The sequence below is a fragment of the Hyperolius riggenbachi genome, chromosome 1 (genome assembly GCF_040937935.1).
Source record: "Hyperolius riggenbachi isolate aHypRig1 chromosome 1, aHypRig1.pri, whole genome shotgun sequence".
NCBI lineage: Eukaryota > Metazoa > Chordata > Amphibia > Anura > Hyperoliidae > Hyperolius > Hyperolius riggenbachi.
This window is the reverse complement of record NC_090646.1, coordinates 444985637-444997808: the sequence shown is the minus strand read 5'-3', so window position 1 is coordinate 444997808 and position 12172 is coordinate 444985637. Positions and strand designations below refer to the sequence as shown.

The 12172-nt window shown below is 45.2% G+C and overlaps 1 protein-coding gene across 6 annotated transcripts in view; it reads left to right on the top strand.

Annotated features, from left to right (window-relative positions):
- The window catches only part of SFI1 (SFI1 centrin binding protein), a 145840-nt gene that overhangs the window by 121390 nt on the left and 12278 nt on the right, over window positions 1–12172 (top strand). For all 6 annotated transcript variants that reach the window (XM_068238479.1, XM_068238463.1, XM_068238456.1 and 3 more), the window contains one exon: window positions 5663–5901. In XM_068238479.1, the coding sequence (XP_068094580.1) occupies window positions 5663–5901 (239 nt within the window). The remainder of the gene's footprint in view (window positions 1–5662; window positions 5902–12172) is intronic.

The following is a 12172-nucleotide window of genomic DNA, read 5'->3' as shown; positions in this document are numbered from 1 at the left end:
CCATGGCGACGAGCGGAGTGACGTCATGGACGTCAGCCGACGTCCTGACGTCAGCCGCCTCCGATCCAGCCCTTAGCGCTGGCCGGAACTTTTTGTTCCGGCTGCGCAGGGCTCAGGCGGCTAGGGGGGCCCTCTTTCGCCGCTGCTCGCGGCGAATCGCCGCAGAGCGGCGGCGATCAGGCAGCACACGCGGCTGGCAAAGTGCCGGCTGCGTGTGCTGCACTTTATTTGATAAAAATCGGCCCAGCAGGGCCTGAGCGGCAGCCTCCGGCGGTGATGGACGAGCTGAGCTCGTCCATACCGCTCAGGAGGTTAAAAAAAAAAATAAAAAAAATTTCATGTAGCGAGACGAGGTCTCGCTACATGATAGCCGCTGCTGAGCGGCATCCCCCCAGCCCCTCCGATCGCCGCCGGAGATCAGGAGATCCCGTTCAAAGAATGGCCATGGCGACGGGGCGGGATGACGTCACCGACGTCCTCGACGTCGTGACGTCAAAGGGGACTCCGATCCACCCCACGGCGCTGCCTGGCACTGATTGGCCAGGCAGCGCACGGGGTCTAGGGGGGGGGGGCGGCTGCGGCGACGCATATAGCGGCGGATCGGCGGGTAGCGGCGGCGATCGGGCACTGCACGCAGCTAGCAAAGTGCTAGCTGCGTGCAGCAAAAAAAAAAATTATGCAAATCGGCCCAGCGGGGCCTGAGCGGTGCCTCCCGGCGGCATAGCCCGTGCTCAGCACGGGCTTACCGCCAGGGAGATTAATGGTACCGTGTTTTCATCAGATGCGCTCTTTCGATGCAATTTTTACAATCAAAAGTAATTGAAAGGTAATTATCAATTGTTCTCATGAACAGGTTGATTAGGGCATTTTCTCTCTTCCAATTCGATCATAAAATCCAACATTCGGATCGACAACATTTTCTGGTCTAATGGACGATAGAATCGTTTTACAATTTGATCTTAAAAACATCCAAGATCGCATCTGATGAAAAAAATTGTACCATTAATGGCCACCTTTACACTAATCTTCCCTCTCCTTTTCCTATCACTAACCTACCATCTCCTCTGCCTAATAGTTGCCTATAACTATCCAATCTGGTGGAAAATTGATTGTTTCTGATTGCTGCTATGCTTGATCATGCACACTAGCGAACAAAAACGCACTGGCCAATCTGATCAGAATAGTGGGATTGATATATTTTTCTGATCAATCCCATTAATCTGATCAGCCTGCACTGTTTTGTTCATTAGTGTGCACGATCGATCATTTCTAATCGATTATAGTGATTATATAATTATAAAACTCCCCGATACATAAAATTGCACAGCATGTACAATCCCCATAAACTACCAACAGGTACAGGCAATGTATGGTGGGCGACTTGTACATTAAAATGTGCAGTAAATGCACAACGTTAATAAAAGTGCGACTCTCCCTTTAGTTAAGTACACACATGCAAGAATTTTCTCCCTTTGGGGATTGGGAAACAATCCTTCGGGCGTCAATTTGGGCATTGATGCTGTAAAGACACATCCTGAGCCTTGAGGCTAGCGATGTGTTTTGTTGCTATGGAGGGGGGCAGAAGGACAGTGTTTGTGAACGATTCAGTGGCTCCAATCAGTTGCTGGGGGGATGGGGGGATAGCATTGTGATTGGTACTGCTCGGGCATCAGCAATATCCATCATCAGCCTCTGTACACACATGATAATGGTTACTGCATGTGTGTGCGTAGCTTTACTGTGTGTCAAGCACATAGGACCTAACAGAGAGTGAGTGAGTAAGTGAGCGTATGTTTGTATAGAGTGTGTATATGTAGTGTGTTTGTAGAGTGTGTGTACACCTTACAAGCTGCCAGCTTCTGTTTTTCAAACACATCCCTGCTGTTTCTGGAAACCTGGCTGGAGAGTTTTAGGGCTGGTTCACATTAGCGTTTTTTTCCGCAATGTAAGCGGAACGTATACTGTACAAACAGATGGATGTGAATGGATCCAATGTTAACCTATGGATCCATTCACATCTGTCCGTTGGTGCAGATACGTTCCGTACATTCCGGCCCCCAAAATTGCAGCAGGCCCTAATTTTCCAGACCATTCTGCCCTGCGGAACGTAGTCGGAAAAAAAATACAGCAGCATTGCGGGCAATGGGAAACGGAAAGTTTCTTCACACTAGTGAAGAAGCGGACCGTTCCACGGGGGATGGGGGCATGTGCCGATGGGAACCTGAGCGACGGGAGGGTGCAGTAGCCGGGCGGGTGGGCTAGGGATTCTTTACACATACCTAGTCTTGCGCAGCAGCCGGCGGTAGAAGCTTCCGTCTTCTTCCGGGTCATGTGACTACATGACGCGTCATGTGACTAGTCACATGACGCTCTGTGTAATTATAGCGGAAGGAGAGGAACCCTTTACCGCCGGCTGCTGCTCAAGATAAGGTATGTATTTGCTCAGTGAAAACGGATCCGATCAATCATTGATCAAATCCGTTTTCACAATGTGAATGGCCACTCCGCGGGCCATCCGGATCCGGTGATGTGGACCCCGGATCCACTCACCAGATCCGGTTTGGCCCAAAATGCAAATGTGAACCGACCCTTACTGACTTCTGCCAACCACTGTGTAGCAAATAGCAAATCGCCTCCAGCCCTCTTCTCACACATTGCTTTATCTTCAGCAGCCCTCTCACTATTCCATCTTTATCAGAGGGGGAGTGGGATTGAGACAGGCCTGGCCAGAATAAGCACATGCCACTGCAGGCCCTCAAGTCTTCAGGTCAGGCAGAGACTGCATGCTGAGCTTTGTGTTATCTCTGCTGCAGGGAGATCACTATCTGTGCTGTGATCTCCTTACCATTCCATGCAGACATTGTGATTGCTCAAGTCACTGTAGCCAATACAGCAGTCACACAAGAGGAATCTGCAAGCACGCAAGGCCTGTAGAGGGAGCCTGAAAGTCTGATCAATTGCAGCCAGCCAATAGCGAAAGAGCCCTGACTCATGAGTAGCAACAGCCACGATACTCTTTGCTGGGTCCTGTGTCTGTGAAACTACAATAAATAACTGCCGAGGAGCTCAGCCTGAGGTCGGCAGTTATTATAACAGCTTTAACTGCAACTCCTAATGGCAATGGATTACACAACCGAAAACTAGCTAGGCAAGAGTTCTGTTTGAGAAATGCAAGTAAAAAAAACCACCCCTATCAAATGGATTAGCCTCCCAGCCCGTCATCGGTCACTATTTACATTACATGTTGTATTGAGGAAACCATTCATTTTTTTGAAAAAGTTTTTACACTATTTTAGAAGGATGTTTAATAGTTTATGCATAAACCACTTTTCATTTTTTTCATCATTCGCGAAAGAACCCCTTTAACAGTTTCACAGCATCAGAACTTTGTTTTTCTTACCAAAGCATCATTTTTAGCTGCATTTTTATCTAAGCTCCACCCATCAAATAAAAAAACCCAGGCTTTTTTTCCCCTGATGCTGTGCAGAGCATAATGGGATTTCCTATGTTGTTGTTCACGTTGCCTAGCAACTGGGAGAGGTGCTCAGGACACAGGACAGTTGGAACTGTGTCTCATGCGCCCTGTCACCTCCTTTTAACCAAAAAGATGGCTGCCATCATGAAATCAAACGTTTGCCTGTTCTTTTAAAACAGTGTGGGTAAGGCCTGGGGTTCACATTAGCGTTCCCTGTCTGGATCCGCCTGATCGGATCCGGACCGGATACTGTACGGACGGAACGTACGCTCCGCATAGCAATGCAAAGTCTATGCGGACGTTCACACGCGTACGTTCCGTACACTCCGGAGCCGGATCGGATCCGGACTCCGGAGGCTTTTCCAACATGCGCTATTTTTTGGGTCCGGATCATCCGGCCCACGCACCCGGACCGGATCCTGACTGCACCATCCGGATATGGAAACCTATGGGGAACGGAAAGCACAGAACACACAGGATACAAACACCTGCCGTTCTACCCCACTTCCTATGAGGATTCTAGCGGCCATTTCGGATGGGGACACATGGGCAGCAGTGACTAACCGTGCTGGAGCTGTTTGGCAGTATGTCAGAGGTGGAGGTGAGGCCTACAGCGGAGGACCTGATTCTACAGGTGCACCTTCTGCAGACCCCAAGGTAATTTTGTTATTTTTTTTGTTTTTAAACCCCACGGATCCGGATGCATGCCTGATGCAAACGGACTGGATCCGGATCGGAACCGTACGGTTCCAATCCGGATCAGGTCCTGATACGATCCGGTCCGTTTGCAAGCCAAAACGCAAGTGTGAACGGGGCCTAAGAGATTATATTACCTATCTATTTTAATTAACATAACGTAATGTAACTTAATGACAGTATGTTTGTTTAGTATGGAGTTCCTCTTTAAGGCTTCTTTTCCACGGACTGTTAATATGCAGTGAAATGCCTCTCAAACTCTCACAACTGCTCACTGCTGCCTGATAACTGCTTGCTGAGAACACAGTTCAACAGTCTGTGGAAAAGAGGCCTAAGTGTTGCAATTGTAAGGGCCTGTTTCCATTAGAAGCCGCAGCCGCATCTACATCGCCGCATTGTCCTGATCCCAATGCACAGCAATGGAACATTTTCCACTGTGTGCATTGTGTGCAGAGCGATCCGAGGCTCTGCAGCATGCTACAGATTCTCGCACAGCCGCATCCGCCCGCCATCCCCTCCATACACTTCCGCATCTCCCAATGCGGAAATGACGCGGCCAGCAGCGGAACTGATGTGATGCGGCGAGGTAGCCGCATTCGCATCACTTTGCAATGGAAAAGGGCCCTAATGTGAAGAGTAATTGGCAGCCATGTCAGAAGAATCTGGTTCAAACAGCTCCTGGGGAGAGATTTAATTACCATTTGAGTTTTCAGCACTACTGTATAGAATCATTAGGGATAATCATTTAAATCTGAGTTGATGTGGAATCTTGCATTTTTTTTTCTGCAGCTTGAAAATGAGCCCTTTGATTGGTCCATTTTTAAACAAAATAAATTTGAGTTAAATTTGCATGATTCTGAATGGACTTGGAATGATTTGCATCTCATTGACCATACTTAATCCTTATCAAGGGTCTGTGTGCCGATTGAAAAGTGTTTTTGTCAGGAGAGCTGGGTGTGCATTCAGTTGCATTTACATAGATAAAAACACTCTTTCTGGTAACTCTTGCAATGCAAAATATAAATAAATAAAACGTACAGAAGCTAGCACTGAGTAGGAGAAGTACTACATATACCCATATTTCTCTCATCAGGGGGTTGTTTCTCTAATAGCTGTTAATATTGTCGTACATAAATAGTGCAAGGCAACATTACTGGTACTTTCACCAGCAGAATAGCACACATTAAGTGGGAACCACAGTACATGGGTAACACGAGCGTTGCTACGGTAACGTGCTTTACACAAAAAGTGTAACACACTTTCCCGCTCGCATTTCCCATGTACTGCAGGTCTACTCCATGCTTCTAGAAAATATCCTCCATACATAAAGTACATAGGTCCATCTCGCTTAACGCTCACTGACCTGTGAAATCCTAAGAGATTGCACATAAAAAATAAAATCCTTCTGTACAGTTGAATTGCCAGTTAATAACATGCCACCTTGATGGCTGCATTAGAGTGATGTATAGCTATGTCTGTTTTGTGCTTTAGGAGCTATACACACAGAATCGCACAGTACGTCGCTGCGCCAGGATCTGGAAGGAGAAAGTTTTCAGGAAGCAGCTGCATATTTCTGGTCAGAAGAAGAAAGTGACCTTCCAGATTCCATTTACTGATGTTCAGACTGAAGATGTTGGCTGTGTTGCGTCTACAAAGATATCCTGTCCAAATTCTACAGGCAAAGACACTGCCCCCTTCCTGTCTAGTGGTGAACCCATTCTGAGCACAGTGTAAGAGGTTTGAAAACATTATCCCCCATTCAAATGGTCTCTTGTGAAGACAAATCGGGCAGCACAAATATAAATGTATTATATCTCTCTACTTGTCCAGCTTGGCATATCTGACTGATGGTGGCCATTAACAATACAATTCTCCAGGTGGTTAATCATCCAATTCCATCGTAATATCAATCAGAAACGATTGTACGGGCCCATTTGAAAGAAAGCTGCTGTCCAATTAGTCAAAAAATAACTCATGCGCCAATGCAAAATAAATTTTTGCAATTTCTTTAATATACCTGTTAAAATATATTCCACACGGTAAAAAACACAATGGTTGGCGCTTAATCAGGCAATTCCCCCACACAGTAGCGTCACAGAGAGGATAGTTATCCCCACCTGTAACAGATCCAACCCACTGCTGTAAGAAAATGCTGCCTAATCGCACTTAAAACGCCTAATTCCTAGTGTGCAAGATTCCTTATAAGATCCTCTTCGTAGCTACAATGATATTCAACACTTTCAGTTCTCGAAAAAGCTCCCTCCAACGAAGTGATAAAAAATATATATATATATATATATATATATATATATATATATATATATATATATATATGTATGTATGTATGTATGTATGTATGTATGTATAAAAAATGACATCCAGCCTCATAAATGCCACTTAAGCGCGCTCCGTGAAAGCTTACTGGCCAGTATAGTCCATAGATTTAATCCGTAGTTCAAATGTTAAATACAGTGTATCCTGTCATTCCAGATTAATCATACCTTGCTCCATGGTTGAATATCAACAAACAGTTCATCACTGATTGGCAGCAAGTTATAGCGTTGCACCAACAGACTCACGTATCTTGAAGAGCGATATGTACAGTCCTACTCCTGGAGCCTTCAAAGCTCCAATGGTCCACAGGCAGCTCGAGTCCCGGCCGGTGACTCCTAGATGGTAGTTGCCGCTTGCCTCCACAGAGTAGGTTAATAGCGTGTCCGGTACTTCCTAGTTGGAATAGGAGGATTAAATCTATGGACTATACTGGCCAGTAAGCTTTCACGGAGCGCGCTTAAGTGGCATTTATGAGGCTGGATGTCATATTTATATATATATATATATATATATATATATATATATATATATATATATATATATATATTTTTTATCACTTCGTTGGAGGGAGCTTTTTCGAGAACTGAAAGTGTTGAATATCATTGTAGCTACGAAGAGGATCTTATAAGGAATCTTGCACGCTAGGAATTAGGCGTTTTAAGTGCGATTAGGCAGCATTTTCTTACAGCAGTGGGTTGGATCTGTTACAGGTGGGGATAACTATCCTCTCTGTGACAGTGTAAAGTGACGCTACTGTGTGGGGGAATTGCCTGATTAAGCGCCAACCATTGTGTTTTTTACCGTGTGGAATATATTTTAACAGGTATATTAAAGAAATTGCAAAAATTTATTTTGCATTGGCGCATGAGTTATTTTTTGACATTTTAGAGTGTAAGGTGGTGGCTTTTCCTTGCTAACTCTGTGCTGCCAATCGATACTGCACAAATAAGCGCTACAACATAAATCTTGGTTTTTGCTGTCCAATTAGATCAGATTGCAGTAAAATGCCTTTATGTTAAACTCTAAGGGACCTGGCCAAGTAGTGTACTATATCCGTAGTACTAAAGAAATATAGCCCTCAAAAAGGACCGAGCGATTTTATTACTCGAGCCAGCTGGCTCTCTTAGGACATACCACTCTCTGTGGGCCTCAAACCTTGAACGACTAGCTCAAAATTGTAAAAAAGAAAAGTTTGCAGAGACCTCACTGATCCATACAAAAATGCAAAACTTTATTGAATACCAGCAAGCACAACATCCCAAAGTCTAAAAACAATTCCTTAAAATTGGAGTCCCCAGAGTTCCTCACATCACCCTCACATGCACAGTTCCATTCACACAGACCTAGCAGTGCTAATTGATTACCGCTGCAGCGTGTAGGCTGGCTTAATTGACTAAATGCCAGTGGAACCACTACCTATAAGTGTATATATGTACACACCAGGAAGTCCTGTAAATTGCAGGCGAATTGCCGTTCACGCAAAACTTTTGAGTGCACTCAGAAAAAAGGAAAAAAGGAAGGGCCCATATCAAAAAACATTGTAGCTACTTCAATTAGTCCTATAAGGTACACTTCTCACGTTAGCATGTTGATCCAGCATATCGCCATTTCACATTTCACAGGTGGATAATTGCACTTCCAGGCATCTATTTGTAACAGTTCAAAGCAGGTTGGCTTAGTAGCCCCAATGCCAATTTATAAGGAAGCAGTTCATGTATTGCTAAGGAGGCTCAGTCATAAAGCTTTAGCCACAGAGCACTTTAAAAGGAGGCAGATGCCAGACTTAACTTACGTCGCCCTGCGGGTCCCCCACACTCCGCAGTCCGCGCATCTCCGGCAGATTTTCCTCTTTTCTCCTTTGAACTTCCGCTGCAGCGGTTTGTCAGAACAGCACACGTGGTCCTTGGCTGAAGGTGCGCACGATCGATCCGCTCACAGCCTCACGTAGTAGCGGGGATCCAGTGCGCAGAACACTTGGAAGGGTGGAAGAGATCAGTCAACAGGGACTCCTCCCACTTACATGTTTCGCCCAATGGGCTTCCTCAGAGTGACGTCAGGGGGGGTGGCTGAGTACTTCCCATGGTCTTTTATATACAGTCCAACATCATGTGATCTAACCTGAGCGGCCATCTTTGTTGCTGGATCCGCGCTTGGATTTTCCCTCTTTCTGAAACAATTGCATTGATATTCTCTTAGCGTGGATCGAATATAAAACAAAAATAGGGTTTTTTTTTTGTTTGTTTTTTTTTTGTGCATACACTGAGACCTCGATAAACGCAAGTCCACACTGGGCATCTGATTAGAGTATAACATATGTAGCAGTAAATATGTAAATATGTAACCATCACTAGCCTTCACATATATCTGCCTACCTTTCTGAGCCACACATAAAAGTGTATTATTGCTCACTATTGCCTCCAGAGGTCCCAATGCGCAATACTTTCCCCTCTTTTCCATTCACCATCCCAGACATACTTTGTCCTAAATGGGTACTCCAGCATGAATCACATATATCTAATCTAAATATACAGAGAAGTCAATTTCTGAGTTCAGACCTGATGGTGTTAGTGTGCCTAGCCTATATATCCACATTGTTTCTACTCTACAGAGTTCTCTCTCAATATTAACTTTTCTAGCTCCTTTTTTCATGGAGAACAGGACTTTAACCAGACTACCCCTAAAACTGCCCCCATGTTTTTCACGATAGTGCTGTCTCAGAGGGCCCTTGCAATTTTCGTTTTCATTGCCCACATTTGAAATGTGCTCCAGGATCCGCGTTTTAAAAGCCCGGGTGGTCATACCAATATAGTGTAGACCACAGGGGCAGGTAATCATATACACTACCCCTGTGGTCTCACAATTCATGAATGCTCTAATGTCATATTCCTTCTCCTGTTTTACATCCCAGAACGTCTTTGTCCTGTGCACAAATGGACAGACTTTGCATCTGCCGCAGCGATACATGCCTTTTGGGGGTGGAACTGCTGAGAGCCAGTTCTTCCTCCCTTCTTCTGCCCCTCTGCTGCGGAATTCAGAACATACCAAATGGTCCCTCAAGTTTCTTGCTCTCCTTGCTGTTATAGTAGGGGTCGGGCCCACAATTTGCGCAATATCGGAGGATGCCAAGAGGATGGGCCAGAGCCCCGATACACAGCTCCTCAAAGCATCCCAGTGGGAACCATACTGCGTCACTATTCCCTCTCTTCTGACATCATCTGATCCATGTCTCTCAGACTCACCAAGGAGTGTGTCTCGGTCTCGACTCCTTGCCCTCTGTAAACATTTTCTAAGGGTCCTATGGGAATAACCACGTTCCCTTAGGCGATCATAAAGTTCCCGAGACTCTCGCCTGAAATCCTCTTCATCAGTGCAATTCCTCCTTAAACGGAGGAATTGGCCATATGGAATGTTCCTCACCAGGTGACCGGGATGATGGCTGGAGGCATGGAGGATGGTGTTTCCCGCTGTGGGTTTTCTATACGTTGTGCTTATCAAACGATCCCCCCTGACCGCAATTTTCAGGTCCAGGAAGGGTAGTTCCACCGCATCACACACATAGGTAAGCCTAATATTCCTGTCATTTGCATTTAATGTATCCATAAACACCTTCAATTCCTCCTACCGTTCAAGGTTTGAGGCCCACAGAGAGTGGTATGTCCTAAGAGAGCCAGCTGGCTCGAGTAATAAAATCGCTCGGTCCTTTTTGAGGGCTATATTTCTTTAGTACTACGGATATGGTATTTGGTTTTGAAAACCACATTTTTGTAGCCCCATCTATTAAATAGTAAAGCTCTGCTTGGATTCTAGCAACACAGCCTCCCAATCTTTGAGGTCCGGTTTTATTATATTTAAGATCAGGGGGAGGGGGCTGTTTCTCCATAATGGCGTACAGACTGCCAGACACGTTTGAACAGGAGATTGAGCTGGCCTTTACGGAATCAAATACAGGGGACACTAAGGGGTCAGGCAAGGGAAGGGAACCTCTCTGGCAGCTGTTCCGGAGTCACCGTAATCTAATGGAGAAGCAGTTAAAGAGAAGGTGGAATGTCTCCTTTTTGCAGTCCTACTTTAAAGCAAAAGTTATTCCGCACATTAGAGCATTCATGAATTGTGAGACCACAGGGGTAGTGTATATGATTACCTGCCCCTGTGGTCTACACTATATTGGTATGACCACCCGGGCTTTTAAAACGCGGATCCTGGAGCACATTTCAAATGTGGGCAATGAAAACGAAAATTGCAAGGGCCCTCTGAGACAGCACTATCGTGAAAAACATGGGGGCAGTTTTAGGGGTAGTCTGGTTAAAGTCCTGTTCTCCATGAAAAAAGGAGCTAGAAAAGTTAATATTGAGAGAGAACTCTGTAGAGTAGAAACAATGTGGATATATAGGCTAGGCACACTAACACCATCAGGTCTGAACTCAGAAATTGACTTCTCTGTATATTTAGATTAGATATATGTGATTCATGCTGGAGTACCCCTTTAGGACAAAGTATGTCTGGGATGGTGAATGGAAAAGAGGGGAAAGTATTGTGCATTGGGACCTCTGGAGGCAATAGTGAGCAATAATACACTTTTATGTGTGGCTCAGAAAGGTAGGCAGATATATGTGAAGGCTAGTGATGGTTACATATTTACATATTTACTGCTACATATGTTATACTCTAATCAGATGCCCAGTGTGGACTTGCGTTTATCGAGGTCTCAGTGTATGCACAAAAAAAAAAAAAAAAAAAAACCCTATTTTTGTTTTATATTCGATCCACGCTAAGAGAATATCAATGCAATTGTTTCAGAAAGAGGGAAAATCCAAGCGCGGATCCAGCAACAAAGATGGCCGCTCAGGTTAGATCACATGATGTTGGACTGTATATAAAAGACCATGGGAAGTACTCAGCCACCCCCCCTGACGTCACTCTGAGGAAGCCCATTGGGCGAAACATGTAAGTGGGAGGAGTCCCTGTTGACTGATCTCTTCCACCCTTCCAAGTGTTCTGCGCACTGGATCCCCGCTACTACGTGAGGCTGTGAGCGGGTCGATCGTGCGCACCTTCAGCCAAGGACCACGTGTGCTGTTCTGACAAACCGCTGCAGCGGAAGTTCAAAGGAGAAAAGAGGAAAATCTGCCGGAGATGCGCGGACTGCGGAGTGTGGGGGACCCGCAGGGCGACGTAAGTTAAGTCTGGCATCTGCCTCCTTTTAAAGTGCTCTGTGGCTAAAGCTTTATGACTGAGCCTCCTTAGCAATACATGAACTGCTTCCTTATAAATTGGCATTGGGGCTACTAAGCCAACCTGCTTTGAACTGTTACAAATAGATGCCTGGAAGTGCAATTATCCACCTGTGAAATGTGAAATGGCGATATGCTGGATCAACATGCTAACGTGAGAAGTGTACCTTATAGGACTAATTGAAGTAGCTACAATGTTTTTTGATATGGGCCCTTCCTTTTTTCCTTTTTTCTGAGTGCACTCAAAAGTTTTGCGTGAACGGCAATTCGCCTGCAATTTACAGGACTTCCTGGTGTGTACATATATACACTTATAGGTAGTGGTTCCACTGGCATTTAGTCAATTAAGCTAGCCTACACGCTGCAGCGGTAATCAATTAGCACTGCTAGGTCTGTGTGAATGGAACTGTGCATGTGAGGGTGATGTGAGGAACTC